The 21,217-nt window shown below is 45.0% G+C and overlaps 1 protein-coding gene across 1 annotated transcript in view; it reads left to right on the top strand.

The window, feature by feature from the left end:
- ADGRD1 (adhesion G protein-coupled receptor D1) overlaps window positions 1–20,940 on the top strand; it is a 1,126,805-nt gene extending 1,105,865 nt beyond the window's left edge. The window contains exon 25 of the mRNA XM_078666340.1: window positions 20,069–20,940. Coding sequence (XP_078522466.1) covers window positions 20,069–20,164 — 96 coding nt within the window. The 3' untranslated portion in view covers window positions 20,165–20,940. The remainder of the gene's footprint in view (window positions 1–20,068) is intronic.
- Window positions 20,941–21,217: the final 277 nt, after the last annotated feature.

Raw genomic sequence — 21,217 nt, 5'->3', positions numbered from 1 at the left:
GAATGGTAGCCCGATGTGCCTTTTGTAGGTCTCAATATATGTGCTCCAGTGGATTTTGAGAAATTAACGTTTAAAAAAAGATATATATCTGTAACAGCGGACCGGGCAGCGCTCCAGTTCGCGTACTTTTCGCGCAACGGAGCTTTGTGAAGCGAAGCTGATTGGTTCTCCGGCGTCTGTAAACATTCCAAACAGTCCGTAGCGACCGCCATCTTGTCTCTCAGTAGGATCGAGAGACAAGAGGAGGCCAAAGCGAAGGGGCAAATGACCATAAGGGGGCATAGTAGATCCTCCCTGACCTCTTAGGTTTGATGTACCATTTTGCCAAGTTTGGTGTAATTCCGTTCAGCCATTCAGGCTGTAGACGTATCTAAATGTCAATAATCGAACGGCTGAATGGATTTGCACGAAACTTGGCAAAATATTAGGGACTGGTAGCCCGATGTGCCTTTGCTAGGTCTCAATATATGTGCTCCAGTGGATTTTGAGAAATTAACGTTCAAAAAAAGATATATATCTGTAACAGCGCTCCGCTTCGCGTACTTTTCGCGTTACGGAGCTTTGCGAAGCTGATTGGTTCTCCGGCGTCTGTCAACATTACAAACAGTCCGTAGCGGCCGCCATCTTGTCTCTCGGTAGGATCGAGAGACAAAAGGAGGCCAAAGCGAAGGGGCAAATGACCATAAGGGGGCATAGTAGATCCTTCCTGACCTCTTAGGTTTGATGTACCATTTTGCCAAGTTTGGTGTAATTCCGTTCAGCCATTCAGGCTGTAGACATATGTAAATGTCCTATGGAAAATTGCATGGGGAAAACACATTTGAAAGTGTTGAAATTTAGAACCAATTAAAATGTTACTTTGGTTTTGTATTTGTGTGTGATGAAAGTTAATTGGTTATGTATATATCTCAAATGAGAGGAAACCACAGCCAGTTTGTGATACTACTGTCTGAGGTACATTTGTGAGGAATTTTTGGTGGTGAATTTCTGGTGTTTGATTTACACAGTACCAACACTTCTCCTACTTTTAAAAAGGTGAGTTGTTAATTTGTAAGGGGAACTATGTTGTACACTTGAAGATAATTTGAAAAATGTTTTCTGTTATTTATTTGCAGTCCTTCTGTTATACTAAATACTTGATAAAGTTAGTTTTATATTATGTATTACTAAAAACGATAAATGAAAGTGATTATTTTTTTCTGCAATTTACAGCAAGCAATTTCAAAATAAAATGGCTCACAATGAAGAGACCGTGGCAATTTCTTTGTAAGGGGAACTATGTTGTACACTTGAAGATAATTTGAAAAATGTTTTCTGTTATTTATTTGCAGTCCTTCTGTTATACTAAATACTTGATAAAGTTAGTTTTATATTATGTATTACTAAAAACGATAAATGAAAGTGATTATTTTTTTCTGCAATTTACAGCAAGCAATTTCAAAATAAAATGGCTCACAATGAAGAGACCGTGGCAATTTCTTTGTAAGGGGAACTATGTTGTACACTTGAAGATAATTTGAAAAATGTTTTCTGTTATTTATTTGCAGTCCTTCTGTTATACTAAATACTTGATAAAGTTAGTTTTATATTATGTATTACTAAAAACGATAAATGAAAGTGATTATTTTTTTCTGCAATTTACAGCAAGCAATTTCAAAATAAAATGGCTCACAATGAAGAGACCGTGGCAATTTCTTTTGAATTGTCCACTACATTGATTGAAATTGAGAGCACCAATAATGAAATATTGTCACAAGGAGGAGATGACTTGAATGATTTCATTAGATTGATTGAAATTGACAGCAACAATAATGAAATATTGTCACAAGGAGGAGATGACTTGAATGATTCCACTACATTGATTGAAATTGAGAGCACCAATAATGAAATATTGTCACAAGGAGATGACTTGAATGATTCCACTACATTGATTGAAATTGACAGCACCAATAATGAAATATTGTCACAAGGAGGAGATGACTTGAATGATTCCACTACATTGATTGAAATTGACAGCACCAATAATGAAATATTATCACAAGGAGGAGATGACTTGAATGATTTTTTTGATCAATCTGTTGATGGCGAATTTATCGAATGTTTGGAGACCATAGAGTTACAAGAATCATCATTGCAGACTTTTAATGAGGAGATTCCAGATGAGATGATTGAAGAGGAAATTGCTGATGAGGACATGTTACTAGTTCTTTCAAATTTAGAAAATTCTGAAGAATAAATTTATATTTAGAAATCAAAAATTGTTTGAGACATTATTCATTTTTATTTTTAATTTATGAGGTTGTAGCGAAGTGATTGTAGTATAAAATGAGACTTATAGTATAGAGTGCAACATTTTTATGTTACATGGTAAGTTTACTCATATTTACTTCCCTTCTGCCACTATATTATCTCCAATGTGTATTTGACATCTCTTCTTCATCTCCGGCCTCCTTTCTCTCACTGTGTGTCTCTGATGCATCTTATCGCTGCTATTTTGTGTAATTACAGAAGAGAGTAAAATAAAATAGTTCGGAACGTGAAAAGGGGGCAAAGTAGAGTACCCCTCACCCCCTAGGCCTTCTCAGGCGGTCCCAAAAGGATCAGTTTCTGCTTTCCTGAGAGATTATGGTATGAGTTCCATATACCACAATAATTTGCATTACAACATGCAAGATATATATCTCCTATTACCAACTTTTGGAGATATTCGCGCTAAGCGCGAATATCTCCAAAAAGTAACACCTGCCCTGAGCAGTTCTTAGCCATGTTATCCAATGGGAGGTGGATAACATGGCTAAGAGCATTAGCTCGGTAATGCATGAATATCGCTGACTTTTTAGCGATATTCATGCATTGCGGCCGTTTTTTATCGCATTTGCGATAAACCTTGATAATAGCAAGGTTTATCTTCGATAATTTCTGACGATGCTTAGCGGTAAAAAATTCGTTGGTAAGCATCGTTAGCGATAAATATCGCTTAACTTTGGTAATATGCACCAACTAAGGCAGCCTACTATGCAGGACAAATCTTGGGGTCGGAGAATTCAGCCAAAGAACTCTTCGGTATTTACAAGTCTCTGACCACGGTAAATTCACCTACTGAGCCGGAGAGTTCCTCAACGGAGTCATGTGACCGAATTGCCGAATATTTTTCAACTAAAGTCGAAAAGATCTACTCGACTTTCCCCAATCCACCGACTGGGATTGACTGCGAGGCAGCATTTGGGGACACGGAGCCGGCAGGGCATCTTACTAACTTCCACACCCCCCCATTTGAGGATTTAGTAGTGGTGTGTCGCTCTGTCAAATCAGGGTCCCCGTGGGATCCAGTGTCACACAAACGCCTGGCGGACAGCCTTGAAGTTCTGGAGCCTTATATGAGGCATGTCCTGGACATTTCCTTCGGTTCGGGGAAGCTGCCTGAGGGGTGGAAACAGGCGGTGGTGCTCCCGCTTCGGAAGAAACCCCACTTAGGCTTCGAGGTATTAGAGAATCTGAGGCCCATCTCCCTCCTGCCTTTTCTGTCCAAGGTGGCAGAAAAGGTGGTCAATACCCAAATCATGAAGCATGTGGAAGAGACAAGATTGCTTCATGCGACGCAGTTTGGTTTCAGACCACGCCATTCCACCGAGTCTGCCCTCCTTATGGCTACGGAACATCTGAGGGAGGGTGTGGATGCAGGCCAAACTATGGCCTTGATCCTGTTGGACCTCAGCGCGGCGTTCGACACTGTAGCTCATAACATCTTGCTACAGTGTCTGAACAGAGGTGGCATCTCTGGCACCGCGCTGAGATGGATCCAGGACTTCCTTAAGGGGAGAAGCTTTCGAGTCAGGCAAGGAGACTGCTACTCAAAAGGGGTCCCCTTGGGCCAAGGCGTGCCGCAGGGTTCGTCATTGAGCCCGACCCTTTTTAATATGTATGTCGCGCCGGTTGCCTCGATTGTGGAGAGTCATGGTCTCCAACTAGTTTCGTATGCCGACGATACGCAGCTGGTGATCTCCCTATCGCACGTGCCCTGTCTTGCTGCCGATGGCTTCCGCTCGTGCATGAAAGATCTTGCCGAGTGGATGGCTATCAGCTGTTTGAAGCTTAACGGCAGCAAGACAGAGGTGCTGGTGGTGGGGAGAGCCCAGTCTGCCTGGTCGTCGGCATGGTGGCCACCTTGTCTTGGACCAACCCCAACCCCCTGTCAAGAGGCACGTAATCTGGGGGTGTGGTTTGATGCGGGTCTTACTTTCGGCCCCCAGATCAACCGGGTGGTAGGAGTCTGTTTTGGGATTCTGAAGAAACTGAGAAAGGTCCTAGACTTACTCCCGATCGGTGCCCGTCAAACCTTGGTCCATGCCCTGGTGACAGCTAGGTCGGATTACGGGAACCTGTTGTACCTGGGGGCTCCGGAAAAAAGCATGGCACGCCTGCAAGTGCTGCAGAATGCGGCAGCTCGTTTGATTCTCAGGCTGCCCAAAAGGGCGCCTTCCAAGGCGGCCCTCCAGAAGCTACACTGGCTCCCCGTGAGGAGAAGAGTGGAATATAAAGCCCTCTGTACCTGTCATCGAATCTTGAATGGCAGGGCGCCCGACCCTCTGAATAAACTGATCGAAGTGTATCGTCCAACACGAGCGCTTAGATCCGCTGGGGGCGGTCTGCTGAGGATCCCCAGAGTTAAGAAAGCACGCATGGGAGGTAGGTCCTTCAGATGCCTAGCGGCAAGTAACTGGAATAAACTACCAGTGGACCTGCGCTTGGAACCGGAGGAAGCCAGGTTCCGAGCAAAACTGAAAACATTCCTCTACTCTAAATAAGTGCCCGCTTTGCTTCTGTGCTCCCTGCTCGCTGCCTCTCCCTCTTTTAGCGCGTGGACACGCCGGTGTGCGTAACGCAGCGCTCTACAAATGTCCCAATAATAATAATAATAATAACGTCTGTTAACGTTCGATTCGAAGGAAATGAGGAAGTGTTGAAAAACATTGTTTGCGCCATCTTGCCTTTTTTGAAATGCCACACTTTTGTCGTGCACGGCAGCCATTTTAGATGCCTTGACCAGACCCACTCTCTGCACGCTGTCGATTCGTAGCATGGCTCCCCACCCTCGCAAGCATCTTCCCCAGGCACTGGTCACCCCCGCTCTCTGTCTTATGCATGGGCAATAAACCTCCCCCCATCTGCGCTGCTCTTCCCTGAGAATCACACTCTGTGCCCGCCCGACACCTCCCTTTCGCCCTATTCACTACCGCATCCTCTGACACTCCTCTTCCTCTGTGTCCGATTGTCCAGGCTATCAGCTAGCCCTGCAGATGTAGTTTATGGCTCCAGCTGTAAAGAATCACCCCTCTTCAAAGGAGTTATAGTAGATCAAGGCCCACACCCGATGAGATCAGTCACACCACACGTGTTCCTACTATCTGAAAACCATCCTGTATTGTGATTGGGGAGGGGACCGAGCCTGAAGCGGAAGATTCTAGGAATGACTCTTTGTACATCAAAGTTTTTACAATTATGTGTCACATTAAAAATATATAGCACTCCAACAAAGTAGTAGGAATATAAAACTTTAATAACATATAAATATATACAACAAAACAAAAACAGTAAAAACATTTAAACAACGAAGAGACCGTGGCAATTTCTTTTGAATTCCTGATGAGGACATGTTACTAGTTCTTTCAAATTATGAAAATTCAGAAGATGTTGCCTGGGGGTGGGTCGTCAGTAGCAGTCTGTTGTGCGAATAGTTCCAAGGCAGCAGAACGCGCTGAAATCTAGATGGCACGAAAGTGATGTCTAGTAAGTTGCCGCCCAGCAAATAACGGCGTGGGGCGCCGCGGGGGTGAGTGAGTCCAGTAGGCACCACAGCTATTCTTACCGGCATTGCAGAATTACTGCTGGGGACAATGCCTGTGCTGTAGCAGGGTCACAGCAGAAACAAAAAGGATTCTGTTGAAGATGTTGTTGGTTTTCAATTTGAAAACAGTTCTGGTGTCAACTGCTATGGTAATGTAGTGGTTAATGTTTTGTTTTCTCTAGAAAATGTAAAAGAGGGGGAGGCAGTCCAAAGTTCCGTTAAAAGGGCAAAGGAAAGGATCGGTGGTTTGAACTATCACTCAAAAAGGGGAGGGGGTGCAACAATTTTTCCTACCGGGTCACACTGCTTTCACCGGAACTGAGGTCTGCAGGATTCTAGTAATTCAAAGTGAGGCTGGCGCCAGCATGGGAGCGCCGACGTCCCGCGGATACAGTTTCGTCACTCCACGGGCGATCATGGCAGTCATTCCCCATCGGGGGTCGGAGACTCCCGCGGCTCCTCTAGAATCTTCAAGGTCGTGGAGGACTACGGTGGTGGAGTCAACCAGTGACCGGGCCATTTCTTCATGCTGGGCCCGCTCTTGCCAGGTCGATCGCCATTTTGAGAGTTCGGCAGCTACCGGCGATCGCGGGGTCACATGAGCTGACGGGCTCCACCCTGCCGGGCGAGACGTTGCAGCATCGCCACAGTGGACGAACCCTTTTCGGGGCGCCTGGAGCGCTGAGGGTGCAGCTGGGAAGCCTTCACCTGAGGAGGCGGGAGAGGCCTGTTCGCACCGTCTCTCCCTCCCAGTGCACCCCACGGCGCCCCGCTTGACATTTGTTATGGCCGGTGGCGATGAGGACGGGGGGGGGGTCGGAGGCATGTGCAAGACATCCCCCCCAGTGTTGTCAAAGCCATTTTTGAAGAAAGAATTGGTGCCTGGCGTGTTGCCGCTGCTATTACGAAGGAGAAAAGAAAAAATGTCCTGTCCGTCTTTGGGCCGGGCTTCCGGTGGATGTAGGCCGGACGCCCCTGGCTCTGGCCCCATGAACGGGTTCCTTGGTTTATCGGCTGCAGCCGGATCCCGTCGGCCTCGGCCCCCCGACCGTTGGTGGCCGGACCGGAAGAGCATGTGGCGGGACTACCTGAAACTCTCAAGGGCCACCGCGGCCGGACTGGGAGAGAGAGGGGAGGGTCGAGGAGACATTCCCCCCCCTGCAACTCTTCAGCATTGTAAAGGCAATCCCCTGGCCGGGTCCCGCTGGCCTCGGCCTCTCCTCCGGCTACACCCTACGTTAGGATCTCCTGGCCGAGGCGTGGCAGCAGGACCCGCCTTATATGGGCTGCTCCCGGCTGGGCGTAGCCGCAACCCTGCCCCACCTTGGAAGTTTCCAGAGTGGGGGCGGATGTTCTACTGACTTGCATTTTCCCTAGTCTATCGATTTTTTTGGCGTGGCAGGCGGTGGGACAGCGAGGGGTGATTTGGTTTCTCTTACTGTTTTTCTGGTCTCTCACCACTGGCATATTTCTAACGTTTTCTTGTTTCTAGGACATTAATAGGTTTTATCATTACGTTATGTTATCGTTTCTTTGTTCGTTGTTTAATAAAAGTTCATGTTCATCAGTGGCCTACTGATTTTCGTTTTCTTATTCTTTTCTTTCCAGGTTGTTTCATGCTAAAGTTTCTGTTAACAGGATACAGTGATCACTTCGTTATTATTGCATATGTCGTTTTCACTAGGGGTGCTCTCTGGTCGGGCCAGATGACGTATCTCTAGTAAATGGTCCGGGTGAAACAGGTGCATCAATCAGTGGGGAGTAGATAGGCATGACAGATTACAACGGGGGAGAAAGGTCCGCATTACGTACCCTTTCACTATTTGCAAAGATTTTCCTACGTATATTTGCAAACAGGGAATACCTCCAAAAAGAACCAATTCCCAAACAGTCAATGTTTGGGGAAACAATCAATCAATGAGGAACGAAATAGGCACGACGTGTTTAAGGTTTGCGTTACCTACCCTTCACTATCTGCAAAGGGAGAGAGAATATTCCTATTATTCCTCGTTTGCAGGCAGAGAAGATTCTTAAGAGAACCAACTTCGAACAATTCAATGCTCGATTCAAACAATCAACAAGGGGTACTGTGAACACAAATGAACGCCGCTTATGTACATACACATTGGTATTATCAACAGGTTGTTCCTAATGTTTCTATTTTAGGGAGGTCAAAAAGAGATCCCATTAGTGGCCTACTGATTTTGCTCGATTCCTTTTGTTTTTTTACACGATTTTTCGCTATCTGCAAAGACTAAACAGAGTATTGCGACTCTGTGCTTGTTTGTAAATAGAGAATGAATCAAAGAGAACAATCAATCAAATGGAGAGAGAAGCAGGCACGACGGATTACAACGGGGGCAAAGGCCTGCGTTAACTACCCTTCACTATCTGCAAAGAGAGAGTACTCCTAATAGAAATGAGGGGTGGGGGGCAGCATTCAAAGCAGATCAGTGTGCATAAACACGAAAATGTTTTTACTTACCACGTACTTGACATTCGACAGCTTATGATATTTGCTATTAAAAAACCATTGAAATTCACTGAAAAACCCATAGGTTATAGACCATATATAGTTAGGAATTAGCATTTACAAAACCTTGAAAATTCACTGAAAAAACCATAGGTTATAGACCATATATAGTTAGGAATTAGCATTTAAAAAACCTTATTTTACTCACACAAAACCATTGAAATTCCATATATAGTTAGTTACACTAACTATATATCGCGCACCCGCAATCCACTGCTGATCATGTCACATATTACATCATTCATGACATGGTCAGTGACATCACTGATGACATCACTGATGACATCTCAAATGACATCACTGATGACATCACTGATGACATCTCATTTGACATCATTCTTGTGCTAATACGATAAACCTCTTCAGACTCTAATATGACCTTAGATACACTCAGTGTATACAGACACTCACAGACTGCCACTCATCCATGGAGTTACTCACACACCCAGTCAGTCATGCAAAGAAACAATCTCACCTCCATTTCTTCAACTATACAGTTATACACACCTTACTTATTGAAACATATACTAACACATATTTACTCTCTTATACAATCCCTGATACAAGTTCACAATGATCGATACAACCACTCACTCATTCAGTGGCTCTCATGCACAGTTATTTATATATGCCAACTCTCACATGTACTGTGTTTTACATATGTACTTACTATGACATGTAGCATTGAGATATCCATTCACTCATCAATACACTCATGCACACAGTCAACTGCCCATGTAGCTGTTTCTACATGCACTCTTGAACTCATACACCTAGTGAATAAACTGCTCACACATCTATGCACAGAGTCACACACCTTCCAGCCACCCCCACACAAACTCAATCTCCCATAGAAATACTTGGGCAACCAATTAATAACACATATAGCCTCTCGTATAGCTAATGATGAACACATGCAGCAGTTTACATCACAACAGACATAATGATGCACAAATTAAGACAGTTTAGTCACTAACCCATGCATTCAGTGAGACACATTTAATCACTCACTCATACAGTCAGTCACGCACCTACTAAATCCTTCATCCAGACACTTATACATCCACTCATTCTTCAATATGTAAGACATATTTTAACTTTACAGAAACATACAGTCACTGGATGTTGTCATCAGTGATGTCATCAGTGATGTCATTTGAGATGTCATCAGTGATGTCATCAGTGATGTCACTGACCATGTCATGAATGATGTAATATGTGACATGATCAGCAGTGGATTGCGGGTGCGCGATATATAGTTAGTGCAACTAACTATATATGGAATTTCAATGGTTTTGTGTGAGTAAAATAAGGTTTTTTAAATGCTAATTCCTAACTATATATGGTCTATAACCTATGTTTTTTTCAGTGAATATATATATATATATGTATGTATATATAATATACCCTTTCAAGCATAGAGTGACACATAAAGTATGCAAAAAAGAAGCACAGAACTCTGGGTAGTTCTCAAGTTTAGGTGGAAAGAAGCTCCTGTATGGCGCACTCTCAACACCAGCGACACTCTAGATCTGCTCACCTCAAATATATATATATATATATACAAATGAATGTCTTAATTGTAACAAAACTTTCTAAAATAACATAAATATTACTAATTTTAATAATTATTGTCAATTAACACAAATATTATTAATAGAATTAAAATACCCCACTATATTCCCACAAAGATAACAGGCAACCATTAGAATGTAATAAAAATAAACAAAGTACAACACAATTAACATATGAAATAATTGTTTTAAATACATGTATAGATTTTTTTTATTTATGATTACTTGAATAAGTTTGCCTCCATTCCACTACAAACAAGCAATGTGTGCTGACATGCCTTGAGGGAGCTAGGACGAGGCATAATATTTGCCCCTGATATTACTAACAGGCAGTGCATTATGCTGGTGCACAGTGGCATGAATAGGAAACATGTTTCAGACTTGTTAGGATGTTATGGCCATCTGAGTCTGGATGTAGAGGCCAGAGAAACGTTGTGGAATAGTTAAGTAGCACCTGTCTCCAACTGGCGCCTGGGATGTGTGCAGACACACTGCAATCAACCCTGTACTCAGGCCGCCTCTGGAGTCTATCTGCACTGAAACTGAATTTACAAGCCTGGGAACTCAACTCGCCCTGCCTCTTGTATGCTTATTTTATGCCAATTCCGTTGTCAGTTCCTGTTTTATGTCTACTGCTCTTTCAGATCAGCTCTGGTTTTCCTTTGAAAGAGCCTTCGATCCTGGAAAGTGTATTGTTCTGGAGGCTATGGCATGTAAAACACAGCTTTATGGTGTGTACATCATGACACACTGAATCCTACTTTTTGCAACTCACAGTAAGATAAAATGGCCGGTGCCTTCTTTGGGCAGTTACAGAAAAACCGCGTGACTCTAAGGCCCTCTCCTACATCTTCTACCCCTAAGCAGCACCCGTATCCAATCAACGCAAGGATCACATGTGACTTGTTCCTGGAAACAATCATTTCTGTATCCAGCTGTGCAATGCAGCTCTCACGCCTCAGCACTGCGGCAGCGGATTCTGTGATCTTGTACAATTTTAGTACCATTATTAGGCAGTTTCACTTCAGTAAAGACTTCGTATTCCAGCAAACAAACATTGGGCCCGATTCACAAAGGTAAACTGAGACTAATGTCGAACTTTACGACTTTCGGTATTCACAAAGGGCATTTATGAGTTGTAAAGTTAGACTTCTGAGATAAGTTTTGGTCTTGAGTTTAACTGAGACAAAAAGTCTAGTCTCCGTTAAACTTAAGGCCAACACTTAAGTTAAATTGAGACAAAAGTCTAACTTTACTACTCGTAAATGACCTTTGTGAATACCGAAAGTCGTAAAGTTAGATTTTGCAAATCGGGGGAACTGTAAACTTGTAAAGACATGGTAACAGTTTATAGTTATTTAACGGTATGGTAGACTGCATGCATTTGTGTTTTTGCTGTAGTCAATGTTTACTGTAATATAATTAGGGAAAACAACAGTAAACGTGAACTCAGGCTACAAAAGCATTCAATACAGGCCAACATACAGCCATAAAAAACAGCCCACACACTGATCTGTGGTACCAGCCCTTCGGACACTGCCAGATTGCCCTATAGCCTTAGGCCAGTCTGATTCTGTGGAGAAGTGTGGCTCAATGGTTAGAGCGGCAGACCCTGATGCAGAGGTCTGGCCCGGGACCAGGGTTCAATTCCCCGCCTCGGTGGGTCTTGGGCTCAAAATTCCACGGACCTGATAATTCTCGCCTCGGTGCCGATTCCAATCATGGAGTCCCACTCTGCAACTCTGGGCAATAGCTTGCTTAATCTCCACAACGGCCCCCACAACGCTAAGGATGCCTGGCCTCCACCTTGGGGGTGCCCAGGAGTGGACACCTCACAGGAACAGGCCAGGAAGGGTTCCACAGCGGTATTCGTACAAGCGCCTTTAGACCCTTGCGGGTGAGTAGTGCGCTATACAAGTATCAATTTACATTTACATTTACAGAAAGTACACAGAGCATGCTCAGCCTCTCCTAGGAATCAAATTCACACACACGCTCTCAGACATACGCCGCCACGACCCAATAAAGAAACTGCTGTGGCGCATAATTATGCAGCACACACTGCAGAAGGACTCAACTCATGAACCTGCTCATAGCACACAAAATAATGTCAGATGCAAATCAACAATAAGACTATTAACACCCAAGCAGAGGTGCACCCATCAACCTGCCGCTGAATTCAGATCACCCTCAGTGGAAAAGCGTTAGGAGGAAATTTATAAAGAGACCGACTAATGGGATCAGCTCAAAGTATTCTATGTCAGATAAAAAGGCATTACACACTCCCCTGCAGTAAGGAACGCAAATCTACTCTGCCGTCTTGTCATTACCGCCCACATATTGACACAAATTGTTTTTGAGTTATGCTAAATCTTCGAGAAACTGGTTTATGCGACATGTTCGGTCAGAACGCTCATTAGCGTACACAGTTCTTCCAGGCTTTGTTTCTATAACAGCACATCTTTTATCATGTGAATTAAGCAACCATTTTATGTCTCATATACATGTTCAGCCAGCTACTGCGATGGAGAACACCTCACCTTTTTGGAGAGATCTGTGGCCTTCAAGAGTCACACTTAAAAACACACCCTTTGGTAAGGAGACGCGCCTCACACTTCTCCCCACCAGCACAGCGCGTTGGGAGAGAGGGGGCAGACCAGACATTGTGTGTGAAAAAGGCCGCTTTATTGAAACAGGTGCACATTACTAAAACATACCTGGCAACTGCCTTACAAAACTAACACCACTCTAAACATCCGATAACTGACTCCAGACCCACCCCTAAGATCCCCTCAAACATGCCCCCACCCTGCCATTAAAGTATTAAAAACATCACAATGTATTGCAGTTAAAACCTTTGCACTTCTATTAAAACAACATCCTATACCTGTCTGTCTGAACTGTAACTAACCAAACATCTACAATTGAACCTTAAACTAACTGCCTACCCTGCCCATGTTTCCAACTACAACGCTAACCAAAAACTTCTGCCAACCCTGGCCAACTTTTCAAACCCCGCCATACACCTGTTCCAAGCAGCAATAGACTTCAAACCCTTGCACACCTGTCCCAATCAAAGCTAGCCACACAAAACAAACATTGCACCGAAGAAAAATACGCCCCATAATCCAAATGACCTTTTGGGACGGGAGGGAGGGGAAACGTTTTAAGTACGCTACAGAAAGCTTCCAGTCAACAGGTCAACCAAACCTAAAATGGTGGGTGGGAAAGGCACTGGCTGTCCCTTATAGTTGGGCTGTTCCTGGGGTACAAGTTATGAAGCCCAATATTCTACCAAATGGCCTGCCATCTGGCCCGCCCCCGCCCCTCCCAATCTGCCCAGGGGGCAGACCTCTCTACGTTCAACTGCCTCCCAAATCCCCCTTGGGCACAGACCGTCACTGCTGCTTAAAGCAATGACAGCGAAGTGACTTGCTTTAAAATGCTATGTTAAGGCACAAGGCCTAAGACAACCAGGAAAGAAAACCTTTCACTGTTTGCAACCCACATTTGTAATTACCTCTCAGATCCTTCATAAAAAGGATAGATTAGTGCCTGATGGTGTTGCATAATCTGTAACAGGAGCAATTTGCAGAATGTATTTTAATGCAGAGTAGTTGCTTCAGGCCTGCTGCAGATCTGCATGCCATTGGCACGTGTGTACCCCATCGGACTCGCCGTCGTGGAGTGCCTGTCGCCTCTGTATATGGACGTCTCTTCCAGGCACTATAAACAGTAACCGTGCTGTAAAACCACCTGCTTCGTTTAAGCGAGCTGTTTGGTTTACACCACGTTGCTGCGTGTGTCCCCTTCTTATGGCTGTGTTTGGGATAATGTGTTAATGAAACACCTGATATCTGTCAGCAGGGTCAAGGTGCTGTGTCTCACCTCCACTCCGTTAAAATCTTTTGGTGAGCTGCTTCTAACATGTCTGACCATCGAGCAACTTCTAACATGTCTGACCATTGAGCGGCTTCTAGCATGTCTAACCATCGAGCGGCTTCTAACATGTCTGACCATGGAGCAGCTTCTAACATGTCTGACCATCGAGCAGCTTCTAACATGTCTGACCATCGAGCGGCTTCTAACATGTCTGACCATCGAGCAGCTTCTAGCATGTCTGACCATCGAGCGGATTCTAACATGTCTTACCATCGAGCAGCTTCTAACATGTCTGACCATCGAGCAGCTTCTAACATGTCTGACCATCGAGCAACTTCTAACATGTTTAACCATCGAGTAGCTTCAAACATGTCTGACCATCGTGCAGCTTCTAACATCTCTGCCCATCGAGCAGCTTCTAACATGTCTGACCATCGAGCAGCTTCTAACATGTCTGACCATCGAGCGGCTTCTAACATGTCTGACCATCGAGCAGCTTCTAACATGTCTGACCATCGAGCAGCTTCTAACGTGTCTGACCATCGAGCAGCTTCTAACATGTCTAACCATCGAGTAGCTTCTAACATATCTGACAATCGTGCAGCTTCTAACATTTCTGACCATCGAGCAGCTTCTAACATGTCTGCCCATCGAGCAGCTTCTAACATGTCTGACCATCAACAACACATTTCCTGCTGTAGCAAAGCAATTCAATGTTCTAAAGACACCAGTTTTCAGAGCAGGTCAAAGGTTAATTTCAAAGCAATCTTGGTATGACAGGGAAATTGGTCTGTCAGATTGGGTCTGGAGTCACAGCTGAAAGTGTGAGGTGGAAGCTTAAACACACTTCTCTGAGAAGTTAAGCACGAGGCCGCTGGGGCCTCGGAGCAAGTAGCGATACTTTACGCGCGGACCTGCCTTTAAACGTCATCATCTGAGCTGAGGCCATGGTTGAAAGTAACCCAAAAATGAAATTATACACAAGTCTCGAGTGAGATATTTACAGTCACCGATGTCATCACAGAAAAGAACTCTCGTCGTGACTTGCTGCCTCCCGATGTAGGTGTACATGGAGTTGTGAGTTCAGCACTAGTTCGGCACTCGCCTCCATCTACCCCGCGTCTGCTGACCCAATCGAAATGCTGCTTCCTTGCTGTTTATGCTAATAAACAGCATGTGAGCAGAGTAATCATTTGCTTAGTCAGGCACTGCCCATGCTCCTTAGGATTAACCCTGGGCGAAGTACTACGCTACGCTTGCGTAGTTTGCGAAGTTTTCGCTACTTCGCACTACACCAATTGCACGTAGCACAGTGCAAACACTAGTAACGTAGCGTAGTGGTAATTTTTTGCTTGCTCGCGGTCCTCAACATCAAGTTGGTGACCGCGAGCGAGCAAAATGACATCCCGGCGAGACTTTTTCCTCATTCGCGATCACCAACATCAAGTTGCCAATCACGAGCGTGGAAAATAAACCTCCCGGCGAGATTATCAACGCGGGGAGGTCAGGTTTCTCATTGCGAGTGGTTCAGTATGCTTGCAACCACTCACGATGAGAAACTAACAGTCCGCGTTAAGAAAGCTGCAGCTCGAGTAGTAATCTACTCGAGCGTCAAAAAACGACCGCTTGCACGGTGCAAGTTGTGGTTTGCACTGATTGCACAGTGCGGACAAGCAACCGGCACTCTGTAATCTGTGCGAACAGCATTTTGCACAGTGCACTACGCAGTTCGCGTAGTGCGAAGTGCACATCACATAGCGCTACTACGCGAACTACGCCCATGGTTACTTAGGATACTTAGGGGCTGCGGCTGTACACCCCTGGGCTCCTAGCATTGTGCAGCTTGGTGAGGGTTCAAGTGCGCATGTCGGGCTGGGCAGAGCAAGGCACCCGTCCCACCTGACATACGCACTTCAACCCCCCCCTCCTAGCTGAACCACCTGTCAATCCAGATTCAAGCTTCACCCCCCCACCCCTCACTGACTCTCCAAGGCAACTTCGGCGGTGCCATGCCACTGTTAACAGCTAGAACAAAGGTGAACAAAGTATGGATTAAAAACTTCCGAGAGCTCTGCCGAGGCTGTAAGCAGTGCTCAGAGCAGATGTTGAGCCTGGCACCTTACATATACTTTTGATTCTTGTTCAGGAAGTGTTCAGGCACTCAGTGGGATACCTCTGACAGTGCATCAATGGCCCCTCCAAGTCTAGGCTAAACCATCATGCCAAAAATGTCTACAATGGGCAAAACCCATAAAACTTCACAGAGTGTAAAATCTATCAAATTTAGCACTACTGGCATTAAATATATCCTCTAACAGCAAACTCCAATAAAACACATAATTGATCATTCATTTTACCTGCAAGATTGGTGTGACCTGAGCGCTAGCTCTGCACTCTACACCCTGTCTGCAAAGCCTCTGTGACCTGAGCTATAGCTCTGCTGCCTACACCCCACATGCAAGACCAGCGTGACGTGAGGGATAGGCCTGCTGTCTTTACGCTCTAACTGCACGACAGGTGTGACCTGAGCCATAGCTCTGCTGTCTGCACTCTACATGCAAGACCAGCGTGACTTGGGTGATAGGTCCGCTGTCTTCACGCTCTAGCTGCACGACAGGCGTGACCTGAGCTATAGCTCTGCTGCCTACACCCCACATGCAAGACCAGCGTGACGTGAGGGATAGGCCTGCTGTCTTTACGCTCTAACTGCACGACAGGTGTGATCTGAGCCATAGCCCTGCTGCCTACACCCCATATGCAAGACTAGCGTGACTTGGGTGATAGGTCCGCTGTCTTTACGCTCTAGCTGCACGACCGGTGTGATCTGAGCCACAGCTCTGCTGGCTTCCACCATAAATAAGATCAGAACAAATACAACCCTCTGCCAATTACGCACTCTCCCATGGTATAGCAGGCTACTCATTCAATAAGGTGGTTCGGTGCTCCACAACGAGGTACAAAGCACTATATAACAAGCGGCACTGAAAGCGATCGTTTTTGCGATCGCTATTGTGTAAAAAAAAAAAAAGCCTGCGAGTGGTGCGAGCGCGCCACTGCAGGCATATGTCTTCAATTATGGCGGCTGTGTCTGGCCGCGATAATTGAAGACACATGGGCTTTGGTCCGCGTAACAGACACCAATAGGCCATAGGCGGAGCTACGCGACCACATTGGCCTATTGCGTGTTCTGTTAAAAAACAGCAAGCACCCAAAGCCCAATCAAAATGAACCTAGGAAATGACACGCACGAGCTGTGTGGAATTTCCAGGTCCATTTTTGAAACCCTAGTAAAAGGGTTTTTTCGCTTGCGAGCCCTAACTACTGAAGTGAACAAAAACCTCCTTTGTCCGAACTCATATGTGTACTGCAGTATGCAGCAGACTCAATCAACACACCTTGCCAGCAGGATCCACCATTGCAAAAGGTTGAATAAGGGGCAGAGTGGAACAGGAAATGGGTTGGAAGAAGAGTGGGAAGGTCCCAGTAGAAGAGATCACAATGAAAGTTGCCTCCAAAAAAAGTGATTTAAGTTGTTCAAACTAAATGATCATCCAATTCTTGGCCTCCCTGCAAAGATCACATGAAAGTGGTCGCACAAGTGTCAATTGTAAATACAATTTTATGTGAAAGTGTGGAGGTACACAGCTGTAAAAATATGGACAGTGCCAATGGAAAAGAACAGTATGTGTTTACAGGTGAGAGAGATAGTGTGTGGGAAAGAGACAAGACATTGTGAAGGGGAGGTGACAAAATGAAGTACATGTAGAACGACAGAGTGAAAAGACAATGGGTGACACAGAAGCAGATGGTCTGTGAGACACGCAGATGGAGGGTTTCAGAAAGATGTGGGGGGAATGGGGTGTAAATGAGTAACAGAGTGATGCTTTTCCTAAAGATGTCATGTCACCTGCGCATTCCTGCAGGACTTGATGGTACAAATCCACTCTTCAGACCCTGCACCCTATGGGACCTTTTACACACTTTATTTGAATAGTTTCCTAACTTTAATGTTGTTATGGTACTCGAGCCACAGCTTCCAGGGGCAAGGCCTGGACTCCTCATTGGAATCAGTATTTTCTTCCAGACACTGGCTAGATTCCCTGTGTGAGTGCATCCATTGCTTTCCCCCGGTACCAAGCTGGTTTCCCACAGTCCACTAGAAGCATTTCCATGATGTTTCCTCTCCCTGACAAATATGGGACTTTGCGTTCATTTACAATGAGCTAAAGAACAAGGCGCATGGGTTGTCTTTCTTGACTCAGAAATGGCAGGAGGGCTAAAGTCCACTTTCATCATTTTCTAATTCGATCTCCTCTTGTACCACTGTATATCTGGACATCTGCAGAATCTTGCCATGTGGCAAAATCATGGAAATAATAAATTTCTTAAACACCTTTTATGGGTGGCTGATGTTTGAGACGCCAGCCTTGTCCAGCAGAGATGCTCTCGTGATTTTGGGGTCGTTCAGTGAGTAGGTAACTTTTTGCATTTCTCCAGGATATATTTGGCAAATTTCTTCCAGTTTTGCATGACTTTCTATGGTTAGCTTACATTGGTCCTGTCATGAGTGAGTGTACTTTCAGCCTGGCCTGTCATACTGGGGCAAACCAGCCAGTGTAAATGGGGAGGACAGCTGTTGTTACAGGAAAGTAACAGGATTCTTCTGGCTTTGCAGCACTAGAGATGATGAAGCCAATCAAACATACTTTGCATCCAAGGCATTTCCACCACTACAGAGAAACTAAGGCTGGGGCCGATTCACAGAACTAACTTAAGACAAAATCCTAAACTACCTACATTTGGTATTCACAGAAGGCATTTAGTAGTAGTTAGGATTTTGTCTTAAGTTTGAATTAAGACAAACTTAAGACAAACTTAAGACAGACTTAAAACAGACTTAAGACAGAGTTAAGACAAACTTAAGACAGACTTAAGACAGACTTAACACAGACTTAAGACAGAGTTAAGACAAACTTAAGACAGACTTAAGACAGACTTAAGACAGAGTTAAGACAAACTTAAGACAAACTTAAGACAGACTTAAGACAGACTTAAGACAGAGTTAAGACAAACTTAAGACAGACTTAAGACAGACTTAAGACAAAATCCTAACTTAAGTCTGTCTTAAGTCTATCTTAAGTCTGTCTTAAGTCTATCTTAAGTCTGTCTTAATTCAAACTTAAGACAAAATCCTAACTTTTCTAGTACTAAATGCCTTCTGTGAATACCAAAAGTAGTAAGTTTAGGATTTCGTCTTAAGTTAGTTCTGTGAAGAAGTCACACAGTGCAGTGTGGTGCAGTACGGCAAGTCCCCTTGCTGCACTGCACTGCGCGATAGGGAAAGGGTAGAAATGCGCTGTATTTAAGTCAATACGGTGCATTCCTGTCCTTTCCTCTGTGCTGGTGATCTTTTGGCAGCCTAGCACCAACGCAGGCACCCTTGTAACATGGTGCGAGGGTGGCTGCTTTGTAAGCAGGATTGTTTTTGTGCAGGAAGGTAAGCCTCATTTCCCGCTTTCTATGAGTGCTGCAAAATGCAGCACACATAGAAAGAGGAAGAAACGAGGAGAAATAGAGATATTTCTCTTTGTTACGCCTCCCTTCGCAAGGTGTAACTTTTTGGCACATGCGCAGGTTTACCAGTACTGATAAATTCAGGAATGCATCAAAATCCATGGGAGTTGTGTAAGAACACCCACCGTAACCCCCAGGGAACGCCTTTCCAGGGCAGAGTAATGCAACGCAGCAATTGGCGCTGCGTTGCGTTAATCTAGATTTGTTTTGGCTTTGCATGACTTCAAAAATCTGACTTAGAGGTTTGCTTCACGCAGGTACCAAGTTGCCCGATGCAAACACGACACAGGTCTCTCATAAAAATGCCTCTTAATTTTTGGGCTGCTGGCAGTCATGTTTTAGTACCTTGTGCTAAAATAAATCCCAAAGTTCTGAAAGTTGAGGCGCGGTATTCATCTGTATGATTGGAGGCAGAGAAGTTAGAGTTTCCTGTGTTTGCCTGTAAGTGAACGGGCTTGAAGCCTGCACTTTGAGCTTACAGAAGAATCGAGAAACGCAAATAACTCGTAACAGAGGCACTTTGAGTTTTCATCATTGGCCGCGACAGCCCAGGTCTGGCTTTAAATGGGATTTTTACTAATGCACATTACCTGCTGAGATTGCAAAGTAAAGTAACTTTAACACAAGAACTAATGTCAATTTAATGTCTATTTTTTGTAGATGAACGGGAACAAGCCAGGAGTCACCAACACCAGGATGAACACCTGGGACAAAAGTACCAATTCGGCTCACAGGATCGATTTATCAGCAGTCTGACTGCGGGTGCCTGCATGCTGCCCCTGGCACCCCGGACAAACTGGACCATTGATGCCATGTGCCCCCCAGACCCTTCCAATGCCAGTCACCGCAGCCCTCCCCACCTTACCACACTCCTTTCCGCCATAACTGCTGGACTCACCGCTGGGCTCTTCCTTAACCCAAACTCCTGCAGAGGAGGACAAGAAAGTCTTCATTCACCATAAGGTGTCAGGGGCTGAGGACAGGTACTCTTGTTCCAACATGATGTGTGGCAGCACTGTCCCTCCTCCCACTGAGGAGGGTCCACATCCTGAACCTGGCAACCATCAGCATGGAAGACAGACTTTCAAAGCACTCCACATCCTGAACCTGGAAACCATCAGCATGGAAGACAGACTTTCAAAGCACTCCACATCCTGAACCTGGCAACCATCAGCATGGAAGACATTCTTTCAAAGCACTCCACATCCTGAACCTGGCAACCATCAGCATGGAAGACAGACTTTCAAAGCACTCCACATCCTGAACCTAGCAACCATCGGCATGGAAGACAGACTTTCAGAGCACTCCACATCCTGAACCAGGCAACCATCAGCATGGAAGATAGACTTTCAAAGCACTCCACATCCTGAACCTGGCAACCATCAGCATGGAAGACAGACTTTCAGAGCACTCCACATCCTGAACCTGGCAACCATCAGCATGGAAGACAGACTTTCAAAGCACTGTGCAATTACACAACAATAACACCAAAGAAAGAAAGGACTGTGGCACCAAGGCAGATGTAGGCCCAAACAAACTCCAGCATCTCAGTCCTTATTTAGGAAAAGGTGTTCCTATATTGACCCCGATTGTGAATAATGGTAAATGGATGAATCGCTAACTCACACACACACTGACGTGTGGTTCACTTTGTGACTTTCAGAGCTGACAGAAACACAGATGCTTTCTCATATAGTACAACATATTCCCCAGGGACGTACCTCCTGTGTTTGCAGTTAATCATCTAAGATAACTAAACCTGGGTGGTCAAAAGCTGCCCCCCCCGAGACAAAGAAGCCTTGGTACCTT

This window comes from Lissotriton helveticus, chromosome 11, assembly GCF_964261635.1.
Source record: "Lissotriton helveticus chromosome 11, aLisHel1.1, whole genome shotgun sequence".
NCBI lineage: Eukaryota > Metazoa > Chordata > Amphibia > Caudata > Salamandridae > Lissotriton > Lissotriton helveticus.
This window is presented reverse-complemented; position numbering and strand designations above follow the sequence as displayed.